The 19112-nt window shown below is 38.0% G+C and overlaps 1 protein-coding gene across 2 annotated transcripts; it reads right to left on the bottom strand.

Annotated features, from left to right (window-relative positions):
* Nucleotides 1-387: 387 nt before the first annotated feature.
* Nucleotides 388-12692, bottom strand: GTPBP10 (GTP binding protein 10). 2 transcript variants are annotated; one of them, XM_057376778.1, is made up of 10 exons: nucleotides 12525-12629; nucleotides 11900-12093; nucleotides 11722-11813; nucleotides 10562-10706; nucleotides 8001-8074; nucleotides 7027-7079; nucleotides 4061-4168; nucleotides 3466-3543; nucleotides 2402-2525; nucleotides 388-1658 (listed from the first exon to the last, which is right to left on the bottom strand). In XM_057376778.1, the coding sequence occupies exons 1-10, from the start codon at nucleotides 12555-12557 to the stop codon at nucleotides 1438-1440; spliced, it is 1122 nt and encodes a 373-aa protein (XP_057232761.1). In that variant the 5' UTR covers nucleotides 12558-12629; the 3' UTR covers nucleotides 388-1437. The 2 variants fall into 2 exon arrangements, with proteins under 2 accessions (XP_057232761.1, XP_057232762.1); XM_057376779.1 differs by having other exon boundaries at nucleotides 389-1658; nucleotides 11900-12088; nucleotides 12525-12692.
* Nucleotides 12693-19112: the final 6420 nt, after the last annotated feature.

Raw genomic sequence — 19112 nt, 5'->3', positions numbered from 1 at the left:
AAGTTGTTTTCAGCTATGGAATAGCGTGGAGAAAAGGAGTTTGAGAGGTGATGTTATCACTCTACAACTCCCTGAAAGGAGGCTGTAGCCAGGTGGAGGTCAGTCTCTACTCCCAGGCCGACAACCACTGACAGGATGAGAGGACAGRGCCTCAGTCTGTGCCAGGGTAGATTCAGATTGGACATCATAAGGAATTTCTTCACAGAAGGGGTAATGGGCTGCCCAGGGAGATGGGGGGTAGAAGAGTTCAAGGAGAGCGGACATGGTACTAAATGCCATGGTCTAGTCCACAAGGTGGTGTTCAATCATTGGTCAGAGTCCAGAATCTAATTGATTCTGCAATTCTGTAAAATGGAGTATCAAAAATTATTGACAGCCTATACCTAGCTTTAGTGAAAACATATAAGCCCCAAACACAGTAAAATTTTAGGAAAATCACAATAAGAACCAATACCAATGATAAAAGAAATGATATGATAAACCATACCTTCCTTCCCAGTGACTGCTTTAACAAAATTCAAAGCAGGGTACGATACATATGTTACAAAACAAAATTAGACCAAACTAAGAAGCCTTTCATGTAYTCAGTCTTATTTTGCTTCATAATCAATTTAATAGCTTTAAAGTAGAAAACACTCTGACAATAAAGGACTTTTTATTTTTTTTTAAGCAAAATGTAAGTGTGCCTTCTTGTAATACAAAATCTAGAACACTAARCATTCTCAAAAATATATAGCTCTGTTGAGAAGCAGTCATTTTCTTGTAACAAAACAAAATGTAACAAACCAAACAACTTCATTAAAGCAGACAATCACAAATTAAGCATGGGAATTTGGAATCAGGATTTATACAACTAAGACAACTACAGGAGGCACTAGCAGGTGTCAAAAAACCCTRCAACATTACAATTCAGTCTTGCTTTTTGTGCTCCTACAAGTCACTCTCTTGCAGCTATTTTATATGTGTTTTCCTTTAAATCCTTAAAAGCAACAAAAACTCTACAATCCAATCTTGTCACAATAGCAAAACTGGTTCACCTTAGAAGCCCCAGACCCTGGAAAAGTCCCATCAGAAACTTCCCTTGGTTCTTCTGATTCCCACAGCAGATGTAGAGTCATTGAACCTGCTCCTTTGTGCAAGTTATATTCCTTCCATTCCTCTCACTTGSCAAAAAATATTCCAGGGATCATCAGTTGTTAAGCAGTGCTTTGAGTTGCACATACTTTGGTCTTTACTCTGTTGAGTTTTGTAGCCAACGTAAATTTAAAGAAAACTTACCCGTTTCCCCACTGTGCCCTACCAAGTGCCTAAACAAATGGAGGGAAGCAGGGAACCAGGCAATGATGGAGAAGGGAACAATTAAATGGAAGGGCTGCACAACAAAGGCTCCATGTGCATAGTAAAAATACTAAAATGTGTTGGATCCATCCAGAAATGCTAGCTTCTATTCATTTGCTCTTCTTTGGAAGTTTGTAAAAGTAGGAGTTTCTTTTTTCGATATTCTTCATTCACCTGCTCTGCTTGCTCATCTATGGATTTTCTTATACATGTTTTGAGCTCTGCAATTCCTTCTCCAGTGTAYGTAGATATTGGAATTATCTCTCTGAATTCAAGAGTATTTGCTGGAATAATTTCTTCCTCTAGTAAGTGTAAGAAGTCTGAAAAATTATATTGAAAGAGTTAGTAAAACCTCCGAATACTACATCACTACAAAGCCAATAAAATCCCATTAAATGCAGAAAATAAACATTAATAAATTATAGTTATAAACATAACTGCAATTAATATACACATTATCAGCTTAATTAGTCTTTTAAACAAAGCTAAAATCTCAGAATACAARCACTAACAGCAGTTATACCATTCTTAGTGCTGTAATAAGAACATTCTATAAACTTCCAACAAGTACAAAGAAATCCCAAATTGCAGAATATGGGAGAATATGGTTTTAAGCCTTTCTAGTTTCTACACATTCTAGGAAATAGAAAGCAAATTACCCCAATGTAATTGCAAAATTGTAGTAAACCCACATAGATCTGTCCAGAAGTTTCACATGTTTAGGCCAAAGTCACATGACAAATAGCATGTATGTCAGTGTCTATAAGGGGTTCTTCTGTGCAGGTTAGTCTTATTTGAGACACCTAGACTGGAAACTTACTCTCCCACATCGTAGTTGGGAAAGATCATCTGGGATATTTCCATTTCATTACAAACCTTTCCCAACAGTGAAGCAATTACAAATGCATATTAACAGYTCTAAATACAGGAAGTGATTTTAAACCTATGTTCAAATAATAAATTTAATAGCTGACTTCAGTTTCAAACAACTCCCTGCCAATGCAGGGTTATCACAATGAAATCCTTCTATTTATGACAAAATTATTGCTGGAATTTGATTTACCCTGAGGATTCTGTAGTTGTGTCATAAGTTCATCCAAGTTATCCTTTGCACAAGGCAAATCAATTTTATTAATGGCAAGAAGTGCAGGCTTTGTTACAAGTTCCTCTTTGTACAGCTCCAGTTCCTTAAAAGAAAAGCAAATTTCCCTTAATAAGTACTTGCAATTTAACAAGTGCTACTTCAATTTTACATCTCCTCTCATTTGTTTAGTTGCCTAAAGAGCCTTTTCTGCTTAAGTAGCTATAAGGTTGATTCAGATACTCGAAGCTGATATATTAAAGCAGTCTGACAGAAGAAAATAATGTTCAGTGAATCATTTTTTGCTGCAAGAGAGATTTTCAGGTACACAGGCTAGCTCACTCTGAAACAGCCTCTTAAAAAAAAAAGACAGCTTCAATTTTTGTTTATTCTGATATCCACAAACACAAAATCAATTTCAGAACAACTTCGGACCTATAAAATATATAAGAAAATCATTTKGAGAGTGTTCTAATTCTTAAGCATTTTAATATCAGAAAATCACAACCATGAATATACTAAAAATAAACAGCAATACCTGAAATTCAGAAGATTCATCAACTTAAGTAACACAGCATGTTATGAARTGACATAATGTGTATTGTTTTAATGAGAAACATAGTTAAGATATGGACACAGTGAATGTCTGCAAGGCTGGGGCCTGATATCTCACCTCTGTTAGGCTATTGCATCAAGGCAGGGATTTAACTATACCCATGTATTTCTGCTTCTTAAAATGCTATTGTGTCAGAAAACCAAAAATGATGTGTCTTTTTACCTTTACTTGACTGTAAGAAATATCCCATATGCTGCACAGATTAATCAATTATATGATTAATTATGTGGTGGGTGCCAACAGAAACTAGAGTGGTTTCATCTGGACAAGTAAAAATAAAGACTTCATCATTTTGGAGAATCCTCTTAGTTAACTGGCCTTATAAATCCAGAAGACACACTAACATTTGACCAGTTTCTTGATCAAAACTGAGCCATTYTCTTGGTTCAACACATAACCACAACTGTCAAATATGAAAATCAGAACTTACCTTTGTTAGAAGCAATATAGTTTCAAAGGCTGTTCGGAACTGAGTCTTAACAGACAGCTGAAATCCAGAAATATCAACCTGAAAAAGTTASATAAAAACAAGCTTTGTGGTATAAAATTATGTTACAGTTTCAAGGTACTCTCCCATCAACTACTGGGCCCTGGAATGTTGGKGTCCATGTGTTCACTCCTGGGCAAATTATAGACGGCAACTATACACAAAAGAAACATCACAGACATTGAAGATACAAACTGGCTACTTCTGATACAGTGTTTCTCAAAGATGTGCTATTTAAACTTCTTAAAGGGGTGTTACAGAAAAAAAAAATCCACGCTTTCACACTTTAGTTATGCTTCATTGTTCTAAATTAATTGAAAATTTTCTATGATAAATTCTGCTTAAGAATTTAATTTACCATCAGTCATTTGAGTGCCCCATTCTGTAAATTACAGAACTACAGAATTAAAACTATATTTATCTTAAATCATGCAAATTACAAATGATTTYTTAAATTYCAACTACATTGCAATTAAGACACTTTTTATTTACTGCTCTGCCTTTGATTTCAATAAATTGTAAATTTTATTTAACTTACAACTAAGAGAAGCTGTTTGGTTCTTTCTACATGTTTGAGAAATTTGTGGCCCATCCCTTTGTTTGCATGAGCTCCTTCAATCAATCCTGGGAGATCAGCTACTGAAATCTAGGAAAACAAAAGTTTCAAACAAAATACTTCCAATAAGCAAATCCAGAACTTTAAACTATCAACAGTGATTATCATTTTACAGAAACAAAAGTGAAACAGAAACAAAACTGAGTCAAAGCAATATGCATTAGCTGTTTCAATACATTTACAACCTATCATTAGAAGCAGATTAAACAAAACACTGCTGTTACACAGACCTGGTGCTCCCCATGTTCCCCCTGTCTATTTATAGCTGTCTGCAAAGTACAGAATAGAGGGTAATAACACCTCAGCAGAGATCTTGCAAAATTTAGCTCTTATCTGAGAATAAAAGACTCTGAAAGGCGATCAGCTTAGATTATCACATTTGTACTGGAAAAGAAAATAAAGCCTGTTCCTTGTGGCTACAAAGTATCATTACTCCAAATGCAAACCCACTTAACATTGTGCCATTGCACAGGAGAAGATACCAGAATTTAACTTTGATTAATCAATCAGCTTCCAGCCAGAGCCTAGCAAAGACTGCCAAAGTAGACAGGGACATTGTCATTTTCTCTGCTGGTTGAGAGGGCTGTACACAGTTGTAGAGGAGAGCTGAGGCAGACAGGAAAAGAGCAGAATAACAATGAGACCCCCAAAATACCTACTCAGTAACTCACAGAAAACTAAGASAGTGAAGTAAAGAAGAATAAAGGTAGGTTCTTCAAATCCATCTAATGCCCATTTAGACAGCAACTGGATTCAACTGAACAATGCCTGAAGYCAGCACACCATAAAATTTCCAGTGTGCTACCTATTGCAGAAGGGSGCTCACATAMTCYRGCAGAAAACRTGTTTCTGYTAGTTTTCGTGACCTAGTACTGAGMCCTGAAACCCAACTCATACTCAGATCCTCTCCTTTTGTGTCTTTTCTCTTCCAAGTAGTAATGACAGACAGCACCAGGTAACTAGCATGTATTTTCTTTTTCATAATGTACTAAGATAAAATAAGCTACATATCTCTTTAAAAATATCAATATTCTATAGGAGAAAATGAGTCATTGACCCTTGAGTGATACAGGAAAGATATCTCAATTACTCCTCTTAATTATGCTACTTACATGGTTTTGGTTTCAGCAGTTGCAATATAGAGAGTATGTCCTCTAACTCAGGGATGTTCCCTGTGACCACAACCACTAGTTCCCTCAACTTTAGAAAAGTGGTATTTTGTCCGTATAGTTCCTATATAGCACCCAACACTGTGGTATATAAACCATGAACAGTAGAAATGGCCAACAATAAGGATCACTGGCTATGACAAGAAACAGACTTCAGCAAAGAAATCCAGGAGGGCAAGTAGATCTCTTGCTGGACAAAGATACACCAGTAAGAGCAAGAGGTCCTCATTCAYGGCAGAAAGTTTTCTGAAAGGGCTATGAAAAATCCTTTATTTTAGGATTTATTTGCAGCACAGCATTCTAGGATAAGATGCCCTAAAGTAGCAGATAAAACTAATACAAAAAAAAATCCCTTAGACAGATTGCATCTCTATAGGGAACCAGAAAAACTAGACTTACTTCCTGTAATACAAAGTTTTGTTGAAGTTTGTTAAATGAAGGTCTCAAGCATTATCTCCCTAGCATTATTGTTTTTGGAAGCAAAAACATTAGCTTTTTGTCTTTTCATATCTGAGGGTTATGTTTTTCTGGTTAACTCATCTGAAACCCTTTTATGCACTCGCCTTTCATCTTGAAAGTGATGAGTCTAGTGCTGCATGTATCATGTACTTCAAAAACGAAGTAAAAGCATATCAAAGAAGAATCAAGCTTGAGTAATGAAAATGTTTGCTGCAACTTTAAGCAAAGTTGGGGTCCAAAATCTGTTAGTAAGAGTCTCATTTAGCATTGTTTTTCCCCTCAGTGGATACTGCCGAAGGGATTCCAGGCACCACAGAATTATTTGACAGCTTTTATCTGAAGAAGCTGAGTGGAACAGAGTTCACAAAAATTAAGGTGGTAGGGCCATAGCTCCACTGGTCTTCCAGAACTAACAGATACCACAAAGAGAACTGAACCCCAGTGCCTCACCTCTCMGACAGTGCACTATCCTAGCTGTTCMGGCAATCACTACCACATCTTACTATTTTAAACTAAAAAACCCAACCCACCAACCAAAAAAACCCCTATACCCTAAAAACCAAACCAAACAAACTGAAACCCCACAAACACAAAAAGAATCCCAAAAGAAAGTCAGAGCAGCCAACCTTGAAAGCCATAACAAGAAGTAATGGTAACATATAACAATGTACCAATGGTAACAATATTACCAATGGTAACAATGGTAATATAATCACAAAATTCCCTGCTATTCACTAATGTAGATCTTCAACCCTTGTACAAATATGCCACTATTTGCAATCCATTCTGAAAATTACTCACTCAGTCCAGAGCTCTCTCTATAGGCAACTTGCAGAAAATTTGCTTCTTTTAAATAAAAGTAAGAGGCTGGTCTCTCAAACAGTGATTTTTTTTTCAAGTCTTAGACTTACAAGAGTATACCTAGAAYCCAGCAATCTCAATTCCATAAGCAATTTCATACCTCTAAGATTATAAGGCAGGATTAGAACCATAGAAAGGTAAGGGAAAATGAGAAACCATTTATAATAAGCTCTCTGTCACATTAGTGTATTTAGCTATGAAACTTTCCTATTATTGCTTCATAAAATAGTATTTTCCCACAACTCCTGTTAAGTCCGTGTAATTACATTTGACAAGTACACATTATAGATACACGTATGAAAATATCGACAAGTTTTTGTTCTGTTTCTGAAATTCTGTTAAGCAACATAAATAGCCACTCTACATAACYTTAGCAAACAGAGTGACTTTCATACCAACCTGCTTATAATCCGCATACATGATCTTTCCTAGTTCAGGCTGTATTGTTGTGACTGTGGCAAGGGTACAGGAAGAAAACAAAACTGGTTTTAACATTTTAAAAAATGTTAATGTTACAAAACATTTACATATTGTAGGACTTTCTTAGTGTATTTAAATGAAACAAATGTGCATTGGCAGAATATAAAATAAGGAAAAAGAATAAAGAAAAAGCAAAATAAGACAGATGAAAATTAGACCACAAAAAATCCAGTGGTTCACCAAGTCTTGTCTCTTTCTGCAATTCTATTCCAGTCATCCCAGAACAGTAAAGACAGAGAAATCTCAGACATGAAAATTATTACCTATACTTATGGATTAGCATCCAAACAGGGAAAACCAATGAAAGGTAAAGTGAGGTAGGACTCTTCAAACTGAGAAAAGGCTGTAGAGAATTGGGAATGGTGCAAAAAGGTCAGCAGGAGTTATCAGTACTTGCATTCTTACTTTTTAGTTAAAGAAGATCAGACAACTAATCCTAACTTACTGATAGAAAAAAATATATTCTGTCTATTTTTCAATGGATAGATTAAAACCTCCTAATCTTCTCTGTTGCAAGTGTTAGCAAATTCCAAAGCATACGAGATGTTTATGCAAAGGAACTTTATAGTACCTATTTAGTAGACTGAAGATATTACACACCACACAGAATCTCAGTTGCAATAAAATGGGCTGAGATGAAATCAAATGTTAAATAGACCCTGCATTGACAGGTTGAAGCAGTAAGGGGATGTGTATGTGAAAAACTGAGGTGGGTAAAGGAACTGGACTCCAAAACAGCAAGTATCTCCTTGAAGTATTTCTTATAACTAAAAAGCCAGGAAACATTGCTATACACTATTCTTTATTACAAACCTGTATTATAAGTAAGTCAATGAAAAGACTTCTTGCTTTCAGGAAATATTATTGCTTTAAAAATAAGACTATGAACTTACATGCATAATTTGCAATCTGAGGTTTGGCATGAGAGATCTTGCTTAACAAGGATGATTTTCCCGCATTTGGAAACCTAGAAGGAAAGTCAGGACTTATACACTGAATAAACACCTATGTGATTATACTTAATCTGTATATTTTATCTGTATATTTATTTCTAAATGTATTCTTCAAATTCTGTGCTATCAAGTATTTTTGCACTCAATCTGTTTGGCCTTTTTTTAACAAAAACAACAAACCCCAAATCATTATGATTTACTTTTTGATACCAAATCTGAATAGTTTTTCTAAATCTAAGAACACTTCCTAACAATGCAGGCAGGAGAGTTATGTAAATATATGTGTAATAGATTTAAGGGAAATCTTTCAAAGTCACTYAGACAGAAATACAGCATTACCATCCAGGCACATGCTATAGCTAATTTTGTAAATTATACATGCATTCTAAAAAAACTATCATGCAAATACATCTTGGATTTACATTCTCTTGGCATACACATCATGGTTTATGAGTGTTGTACAGTTTAAGTACCGTTGATACCCATACTACAGTCTAGTTAACAGAGGAAAGCAAATGTAAACTTTGAGAGAGATTTTATGTATATAGACAACCGTGTGCACAGGTTATGTGTTTCTAGGGCAACAAAGTTTATGAAGGATCCTGAAACTGGTACTAATCTGTTTTGTTACCAAGTAAACCTAAAAAAACAYCAGGGAAGCCCTAGAAGCTAGTCTGTGCATACCTGACTGCTGTAATGTTTTCCCTTTACAAGGGATAGCTATATCTGTATACTACAACAAAGGTGTTCCTTAAAGGATAGAGCTTTTACAAAAGCTTCTTCACAAAATCCATCTGCACATTGAAACGGAAACCTAAGTTAAAACTGAAATTGTTTTAAAGATTAACCCAAGCTTTAGAAGTCACAGTAGCCTTGATTCATGTTAAACTTGAAGTTAATGCTGACATCCAAGGACAGACTACAGTTCTTACTGTTAGCACATGCTCCATCCAGAAAGACAACACAAGACTTGTGCTCCAGACAAATTCATAAATATTCGTCACAGCATTTTCAAAGAAAACTCTGTCTACAGGCAATTGAACACAGCCACAAGATACAAAAGCAGGCGTCCTACAGAAAACCAAATACTCTGCACTTGAATAYGTGCAGAACCATGGCCTGTTAACAAGGCTGGTACTACATTACAGGCCTCTATAGAGGGGCAGTACACGAACCTTTCTTAAAAAAAAAGAAAGCAACCTAATGACTCTTTCTGTAATAGGGAAACTATTGAGTGTAGTTTTAATACACTCCAACGTTGAAAGGTACCTAAAGGATATTCCAGAAGGTTACTCTGGTCATATCCTCGAGTGAGCACTTTGTCTCCACTGAGGTACAATATGTTCTTTGAAGTTTAAATTGCAGCCTAGACTAACACATCACAACCTGTACCCAAACCTGATCGGCCTTTCTCAAGTCTAATGGGTTTTTTTACATGATCTAATAGCAAACCACTCACAAAAAAGGTAAAAATGACAAACATAAAGAGATCAAAGTACAACCACAAACTATTGGAGACTGATTCATACTCTCAATAAGAAAATTACATGCTGCTCTAAGTGACTAAATGATTTTTTGTATCCATTTGGAAGTCAAACTATCARCTAAAGTACAAGATAAAAGCATCAGTGTCATAAAACTCCTGTACTTTCACACTGGCCAAAACAAGAAAAAAATTATGTCAYGTAGTCATTGAAGACCAATTGAAAATTATTTAACTTTAGATAGGTTTTATGTTAACAAAATTGTTTCTAATAAGAAGATAAAGAAAAATATACCTAGAAAACCAGCTGCTTTTAAGTCTCCATTCTTTAGTGGTATATATCAACTAGACTATTTCTACCTCAAGCTCATTGTCATTCCATGTTTCCTATGTTTTTATAAATAAGGCCCACAGAGCTCATCTATGTTAGCAGATGCTGAACAGAACAATAGTTGTACAAGTGTAGATTGTTGAAAGCTTTTTCCAAATAAAAATATAAGTTATCTGTATTGTTCTAAAGCAGCAGCATTGAAATGCAAGTCCTACTATTCTAGTTTGTAATTACTTCCTTCTAACATTTCAAGCTGGTTTTTTTTGGGAGAGCAGACAACATAGCCTTTGGAATTCTCCTTAGAACTGCTACTGAAAGGATCCACTTGTGCCAGAGCCATGAAGTTAAACATGCAATACGGAATGCTCTCAGCTCTGTTTTGCACCTCCTACTTACTTCATAAATATTGTGGCAATCACTGCATCTGCTAAATACAATYATATTACTAATTTTATATTATCCTGGCTCATGAAGACCTTTACTCAAAGCATAAAAATAATTTCAAAATGCTAAAATTATTTTCAATAATTGTAAACTCAATCTGCTTTTTTCAAAGTTCARATAATTTAAGTGACATTGCAACTCTCAAAATGCTTTGAAATTGCATTTGAAATTTACTTTTTCTTTGAAAGTGCATTTGAAATTGACTTTGCTTTCTAATACCAGCTTTCAAACTACAATACTTACCCAACTAAGCCAACATCTGCTATAAGTTTCAAATCAAGATGAACAGTTCGCCTCTGACCTTTACAAGGCAGAAAGTTAGTAGCCAAAGAGCCTCCAGGACCTCCACGAGCTGCTAAGAATCTCTCTCCTGCTGCATTAAGCTCTCCTGAAAATAAATAGTGAAAGAACACAATCTCCTGCASTAGTTCAGTTGTGATTTTCCATTTAAATATCTCCAGTTATGAGACAATTTTTTGTATGCTTCCCTGCAAGAACTGTGCCCTCAAGGTCATGGTGATCTTCCCTGTTTGGAAGCCATCACACCCCAGTATTTTTCTCTGTCATGCAGTCAGCTACCTCAAGAAAAGTGCAGGCAGGCAAAGTATGGCCCAGATGGAGGTTCTGAAGCCTCCAACATTTGAATTTAAGAAGCCAAGAAAAAATTTGCATTGACAAAGATGTGGCTACAGCAAACCCTTCAGATGTTCCATATTTTTCCATTAAGGTGCAGACTATGATATTACCCTTAGGGTCAGAATAATTAAAACAACCAAAAATGCACAACATTTGGATAGCTTTAGCCACTAATATGCCTACATCATAAACATCCAATTTAGTTAAACATCCAAGCCATGGCAATTTGTAAATTTAGTCTTAATTCTGAACAGTCTGAGAAGAAAAATTCTTGAGAAACTGCAAAGGAACCATTGAGAACTATTTTAAGAGCACTGTATTGAAAGAGATCTTCCCAATGGGTGAAAAAACAGATACGTATTTTAAGCAACCTGAAATGTTGACATTCAGCAACGATCTTTGTCTTCTAAACATTTTCATATTTCACTAAAGATACAGGGACATATACTTGGTGTTTAGAGACACCTTTTACATGAGGTCATCAATGGTTCTGTGGAGGATCAGTATGGTTTCCAGCCTTTAAAACTCATTTCCAAGGGCAAAGGACTTGTATGTAGTGATACAAACCAACTACTGCTGATTTCTGGAAGAGGTCCCTGTTCTTCCAACAATTTCTACARTGTATTTGTTTGTCAACTCTTTGTCCAGAGAAAAATACACACATATTTTGGAAAATGTAACCTTAAAACGTCCTAGGATTTGAAATACACTGGATGTTATCAAGAAATGTGACAAACAGTAGATAGCTTAAAAGCAAATGTTCTTACCAATCTGCTTGCCATCATCATCGAGAACTGAAATTCCCATAGGCACATAAACTTCACAATCTTTTCCTTTTTCACCTTTTAGAGCTCGAACACTGGGAGGAATTACACCAAGTTTAATAACTATTATTTGTTTTCTGGAAGAGCTGTAAATAACAACTTTAATTAAACAGTCTCTTACCTGCTGTTGGCTCCTGTTCCAGCTACAAATCGCTTCTGGGGATATTTCTCCCTAATGCTCTTTAAGGTAGTCCTTTCTCKGGCGACGAACCAGACATCACCACCTCTTCCTCCTTCCCCTCCCAGATTAGGGTAACCCATTCCACCAGTTCCTCCTCTCACATACACCCGCAGATCGTCTATGAAGTTGCTGTACTAATAAAACAACAGTTTCAACATCAATTAATTATGCTCCGTTAATATTTCGCTTCATAGAAACGTGTGTAAAACCGCTTGGATAGATCTTTGATGGCAATAAATGAAACTTGAGAAAGCAGAGCGTTAACCTCCGATACAGTTTTTAACCAATGTTTGGCATGCCCTCCCTGGCAGCGAGCACCTCACGGCGCGCAGTGCGCGGGGCCGGGCCGGAGCCGCGCCTGTGCCGCCACCGGGGGCATTGCCGCCGGCCTCGCCGGGCACCAGGCACTGCGGGCGGGACAGGACGGGCCGAACCTGCGCCGCCCGGCACACGGGAGCTCCCAGAGAAACCCCGGGAGCGAGACCATGGCTCCCCGCCACCCCCGCCGCCGGCCGAGCCCGCCTGGGCCACAGTGTGCACCGCTGCCCGGGCCGGCCGCACTGACCTTGCGCAGCACCGCCGCGCCGCACCGCACCATGGTGGAGCGGCCGCCGCCCGAACCCGGCTGCCAGCCCCGGCCCACGCCCCGGTGGCCGCGTGTAGGACACGGGACAGGAACACGGGCGAGCTCCGGGACCGCACGGCGGAGCAGAGAACCGGCCCCGCTSCGGCCCCGCGGATGCGCAGGCGCGGCCCAGCCCGGCCCTGCCGCGGCTCTCGCTGGGCCCGCCGGCTGCTCCGAGCTCAGGCCCGCCTGCACCAACCCTCCCTGCCCATCCGGCTGAAGGGCGGCAGCAATAACGAGATATCCAGAGGCAGAGAGAGAGAGAACAAATCGCCCGGAGAGTTACAGAGCATGAGAAGGAGGTCCTGCCTTACTCGTGCAACAGATCTTTCTCAAACGAAGGACCCCAAGCAAAGGACTGCCTGTGCTTTTATCGCGCACTCCGGGGTCTTCCCGTTCAGTCGTCGGCACCTGTTGTGTCACCTGTCTAAATTGTCACCAGCTGTGTCTCGTGTCCCCTTGTTGGCTAAAACGGGCTCACCTGAAACAGAGGCCAGACAAACTTATAACAATGGGAATAGACAACTKTAATCCAGGCCAACTGGTACATTGGGGCAGACAAAAGCCTCCTGAAACTACACCCACAATGGATACCGAATCTCGAGATCTTCACCTTTTATAAGTTCTGTGTTATTAACATATTGAGCCTCAATTTCCCAATGATACTTTCAGGTGGTGATGTCAACCACTCCAAACTTGCTCCCCACCAGCTCACTTTTATGTATTTTGGGGCTCTGAGTCAGCGAGGTGACCTTGGATTCAGGCTCAGAGAGGAATTATTTTGTCTAAAGATGGRAGAATGGTAGTTTTTAGTACTGTAATMGAGAAGGATGAGAATACAGATGCATGAAAATATAGAAACTAAAAATCATRAGGCATCACCCTGGCTGGTGCCACAGGTCCCTGTACCCTTTGTACGGGATTGGTGCCAGTTCACGGCCTTTAGAATCCAGMTGTGGGAGGTGCAACCACCAACTCATGGACCACCAATTCAAAAGAAGAGAAACTGAGCATGTGGACTAATTAGTGTAGGAAAGGAAATAATTATTTAAGCAACAGAAGGTGGGAGACTAATTAATGACTAGATAACTTGTAGCCAGTGAACTATGTTTGTTTGCTAAAATGCATATATCTTGTAAAGTTTTGAGAATYGGTGTGCCTGATTTGTGGAAAACTTCCACCTTGCACCTTGTATAAACTGTGTCTCTTCTCTAAACCTGGCTCTGTCCATGTTAAGAGAGTGTCTAAACAGGCAACAATGGAAACACTTGATGGGAAAGCACAGCCCCAGCTGCAGGATCTGCCAGATTTTGGTCAACATCAGCAATCTCCAATGCCAAGTTCTCCTGGGAAGCTGTGACAGCTCAGGACAGCATCTGCTGTTAGCTGTCCCCATGTTGTTGGACCCTTTAAAAGTTGTTGGTCATATTACTGGTGTGTTCTCCCTCAAGAAATTGAGGCCTGATCTTTAAATGATGCTAACTTTCCAGATAAGCGTGACTGTTGAAAATACATGGCCTTAATAAGGATGCAGTGCTTTCATTTTTAAAATGGTCATGAAGAAGAAGTAATTTTGTAAATTGTGGTCAGATTAAAATTGATGAAAAAAAAATCATAGTTATAGAATGGCTTGAATTGGAMGGAACCTTAAAGATCATCTAGTTCCAATCCCCCTCCTTCARCTAGACCAAGTTGCTCCAAAGCCCTGGCCAACCTGGCCTTGAACACTTCCAGGGATGGGGCATCCACAACTTCTCTGGGGAATCTGTTCTAGTGCCATACCACCCTCACAGTAAAGAACATTTTCTATATATCTGACCTAAATATCCCCTCTTTTGGTTTGAATCTATTGCCCCTTGTACTGTCACTATAGTTCCTAGTAAGTCCCTCTCCAGCTTCCTTGTAGGGCCCTCCACATACTGAAAGGTTACTATGAGGTCTCCACGCAATCTTCTCAAGGCCARACAGCCCAAATTTTCTTGGCATGTCTTCATAGGGAAGGTGCTCCAGTCCCTTCAGCAGCTTCATGGTCTCCTCTGGGCAAGGCTGTTTGTGCTTCTCACCCCACCAGTCAGTGACAGTGAGTTCATGGGAACCTGGRAGGGGACACAGCGAGAACAGCTGACCCCAACTGAACAAAGGAATATTCCATATTATGTGGCATCATGATCAGTAATAAAAGCCAGAGAAAGAAGGAAGGGAAAATGGTTTGAAGTCATGTTGTTTCTCTTCCCAAGTCACTGTGACCTGTGRCTGAGCCCTGCTTTTCTGGAGACGGCTGAACACCAGCCTGCCCATGGGAAGTTGTGAATTAATTTCTTGTTTTGCTCTGTTTGCTGCAGAGCTTTTGCATTCCCTATTAAATTATCTTTATCTCAACACACAAGTTTTCTCACGTTTACTTTCAATTTTTCCCCCCATCCTSCTTGTGAGGGAGTGAGGGAGTGGCTGCATGGTGCTTAGTTGCTGGCTGGGACTGAACAACACAAGGAAGTATCTCAGGAGATGGATTTCATTTAAAGTAGGAAGGTATTAATGTCATTGTTTAAGGCCCTGGTAAAATCTCTGTGAAAATGTCTAATCATTGTTCTATAGCTAAGGCTGAACTAAAAGAGAGCTGGAGGGAAGTTAGGTGCATCACCAGAGAGCCTGAGAGCCTTTCATTAGAGCAGGTCTTAGGATGGCTCAGCTTGTTTACTGCAATTAAACTAAACCAGAGAGGAGACCCAATGCTGTCTATAAATATATCAGGGAAGTAAACATGAAGGATAGAAACCATTTAATTTGAGGGGAAAAGACACAAGAACAAACAGATATGTACTATTCAGTAATAAATATATCAGGAAATTAGAACAATATTTTTAGTTATTRCTGCAATCGAATTATGAATCTGCTTTTCCATGGAATTAGTGGGAGCAAAAAAATTTCTGTTTTTAATATGGCACTTGATAAATTCATGAGGTGATTGCACAGCAGAGCTTTTGTGGTGGCAGGGAATTAGGCTATGTCATTCAGGAAGATATTCCTGTTCAGTGTTACCATGCCAATTCATGGAACAAACAGCAGAACATTTTGTCCAGATTTATGATTCATAATATGGGAAGGATTTGTCAGTTTCCTCTGAATTGTAGGCAAGGTTCAGAAGTCCTTAGAAATGTGAAAGTTAGCGTGTGACTTCAGCAAAACATATAATGTGGTCATTCGATAGAAATAAATAGAAAAAAGGAGATAAGCAAAAGAACTTTTAAGTGAGATGAAGAAAGCACAAGTAAGTTGCAGATGGTTTTTCGAGGATCCAGTCATAGGCCCAGAGCTCTCTGTGGATACCGACACAAGTATGTATCAAATTACACCCTGGTTTTGTGCCTTGTTCTGCTTTTGTGGTATATACTGTTTGAATTTAGTCCTTAGAGATTTAATGATTACAACTGTTGAGAGCAGCTGGCACTGAGGCCGGTTCACCTAGCAGAGCCTTAAACTCAGTGTGCTGAACTTGCTGAACACAGCAGGACGTTAATGGGTTAATGTGTGGCTGGCTCCGAGATGCCAGCAGAGCTACTAACCAGTGTTAATTCAGCTCATGTAATCAATCCATAACTTGACCTCAAAAAAGAAATGAAGAAGGGCTGCTCTCCTATATGAGTTGAAGGTGTTACATTGACAWAACACTAGATTTGTTTCCAGAGAACAAGCTTATGCCAACAAGCTCCTGTCAGCAGGCACTTAAGTAACATTCCATTTGAAATGTGGCATTGTGCGTTTTCTGGACCTTTTATAAGTTAAATGGCTCATCACACATACACGATGGTATGAATTACTGAAACAGAATCRTTTAAAATTCTGAAGTTTGAGGATATTTAGATGTTTCATTGTACAAATACCTTACTTCAAAAATGTATCTGGTCCCCTGAAGAGACTCCTTGTTTACAGGGCAGGACTGATTCTCTCCTAGGACCTTTCTCTCCTAATTTGTACTGGCTGTGTTGAACTTCATCTTTATTTACAGGGCTGTGAGCACTTCACTGTCAAGCCTGATGGCAGAACATCACTCTGTCATTTCTTTACTTCAGAAGCTGCTAATCAGTGATGCAGAAAGTGACTCAATTCTTTATCTTCAGTGAATCAATCCTGTTTACGTACAAGTGTGCCTATGTCACAGAGACATCTATAATTCAGTCACAAAAGGCTGGTGGCATTTTAAAGGTCCCTAAACTAATTTATRYGTAGTCAATGCATATTCTGAGTTTYACGATAAATAAGGCTTCATTTCCTGCCCTGTTATTATTACTGTGTACTTCATCTATTTGTATATGATTGCTTGAAAATCACAAGTGTACAGCTACCTCAAATCACAGTTTCACTGCTCTGTATCTTTTCTCTCTTGATATAAATTACCAAGTAGTCTACAGTTATCAACTCTAACAAGAAGAAGCCATACAATCTTTTCATCCAACAATTTTAAAACTTCCACCAGCAGTTTTTTAAAGTTTGTGCTGTTTTTCTCAGTCTAGAAAAGAACTATGATGGGAATAAGTTGAAAATAAGCTGCAATATTTTAGCAACACTGCTTTTTTTTTTAAAAGTAAAGTTGACATAATTTAAAAAAACAAAAGTAAATTGTTTCCTCGCCTTTCTAAACATGTGCATGGCTGTTAAATTGACATAAAGTCTTTCTAATTGAAAGAAATAACTTCACCAACATACCCAAGGTCCAAATGTTGCAAAATATTGATGTTTTAACTCTTAAAGTTTTATGGAAAAAGATAAAGCAATTTAACCAATACCAAGGATACACTCTTTAGTACAATAAAGTCCCACTAGATGGAGRGACCTCAGCTGCAATAGTCCAAGGAATAAGCTGAAGTACAACATTTAAAATGCATGCTATAGAAAGGCTATCAATGTTGGAAGAATTTTGAAGGAAACGTTTTATTTTGTCCAGATTCGACTGTCAACTGAAAAAATAAAAATCATAGAAATAGGCATTTTTACTTTGAGTGAAATGAGCCATCTTATGAAATTTAGTGTCAAGCTGTGCTGAGTCTTTGGGTTTGTATATGGCATTTGCTGCACCTTAGGAATTTTTTCTGAAACCCTGCAGAATGAAGAACACAACACATTTTCTCTAATCCCATTTATACTTAGTCACTAACAAAAAAAAACAAATAATAAAAAAAATCTTTAAATCTTCCCATAGTACATGGATAGGTTCTCTGCTTTAAGGACTTTCCCCTTCAGCCCAAGACCTTATATAGCTTTCAGCTATGTTTACAAAGGTGGTCACAGATTGATTTTTCTTGACTTTCCTTGACCTTTCTTACTCTGAAATAGAAATTTTAATAACTATCTTACTTAATAAGCATGATCAGTGCCTATCTTCATGATGCTTCAATCCTACAAACATCATGTAACATTCCACAGGATTATTAGTTGCCAAGAATTTTGCTCTCTGCCAACTTAAATTCATGAGTTCATCCTTGTTCCAGGTGACGTTCTCCCACAGGTGATGATCCCTCAGTGTGACTGACAAAGTGCATAACATCRGAAAGGAAAATAAAATATAAAAATAACAGCCTTCAGAAGCTTTTTCATTTGGAGATGTGATTTTTCTAGGTATTATCAATGATTTTTCACATAAATAGATTCCTAAGAGCACATTGTTGATCAGGTGGCATTTTGAGAAGAGGTATTTTTATTTAAAAGGGTTTTCCCAACAAAGGTCTATTCCTTAACATTTTGATTTCTATAGTTGTATTCTGTGAATACCTTATTTTAAGTTAAAAATGGTGGCTTTAACTAGAAAAAGGAAAAGCAAGAGGAGAGGGATAAAAATAAAACTGTAGGATGAAAAAATGTGATCAAAGGCTGCCGTCAGCGGCTGTTGGAGTAGAATGAAATCACTGTGTTTGCACCAGTATCCTGTGCTACTACACTTAGATGCTTTAAGTGGGAATGAAATSAGAAGAAGGGATTGATGCTGTGGCCAAACAGCTGTCAACTGCTCACCTCTTTACATGCCTTTAAATGCCTTTGAAATTTTGGCTGTTTCACTGTGAGATTGACAACACTGATAAATTCGATAATGCATAAAGCAAACAAAAAGGGAACATTTTCTTAACTTGAAAACTTACCGAATCCTATTTTTTATTAGTGACATAAAGAAGCTCGCTTAAAGGCAGTTTCCTTGTACAGCTTTCCTAATGCTTTAATCTCTTTGTTATGAGCATTGCCTTAGAATTTCAAGGACTAATTACAAGTAACAGAGCTTTAGCTCCTTTCAGTGATTCAAGGAAGCTAACTGTATTCCAGGATTCCAGATATTTTCTTCTATTTACCTGTATAGGTTCAAACATGGCTTACTTTTTGAAGCAAGATTTTCAAATARCATTGACATAGCTTAGCTTAGGAAAGGCTTGCAGAAGACACYTAATTATTGTGAACATTGTCGTTTCAGAGCAGATTGGTTTTGTGATTAAGTACTGTGTATATTTGTTGTTTTACATTTGCACTTGAAAGAACTGACTGTTC

This window comes from Malurus melanocephalus, unplaced genomic scaffold (genome assembly GCF_030028575.1).
Source record: "Malurus melanocephalus ecotype Western Australia unplaced genomic scaffold, MMel_1.1 scaffold_290, whole genome shotgun sequence".
In the NCBI taxonomy this organism is placed as follows: domain Eukaryota; kingdom Metazoa; phylum Chordata; class Aves; order Passeriformes; family Maluridae; genus Malurus; species Malurus melanocephalus.
Note: the sequence above shows the minus strand (reverse complement) of the source record. Positions and strands in the feature narration are given on the sequence as shown.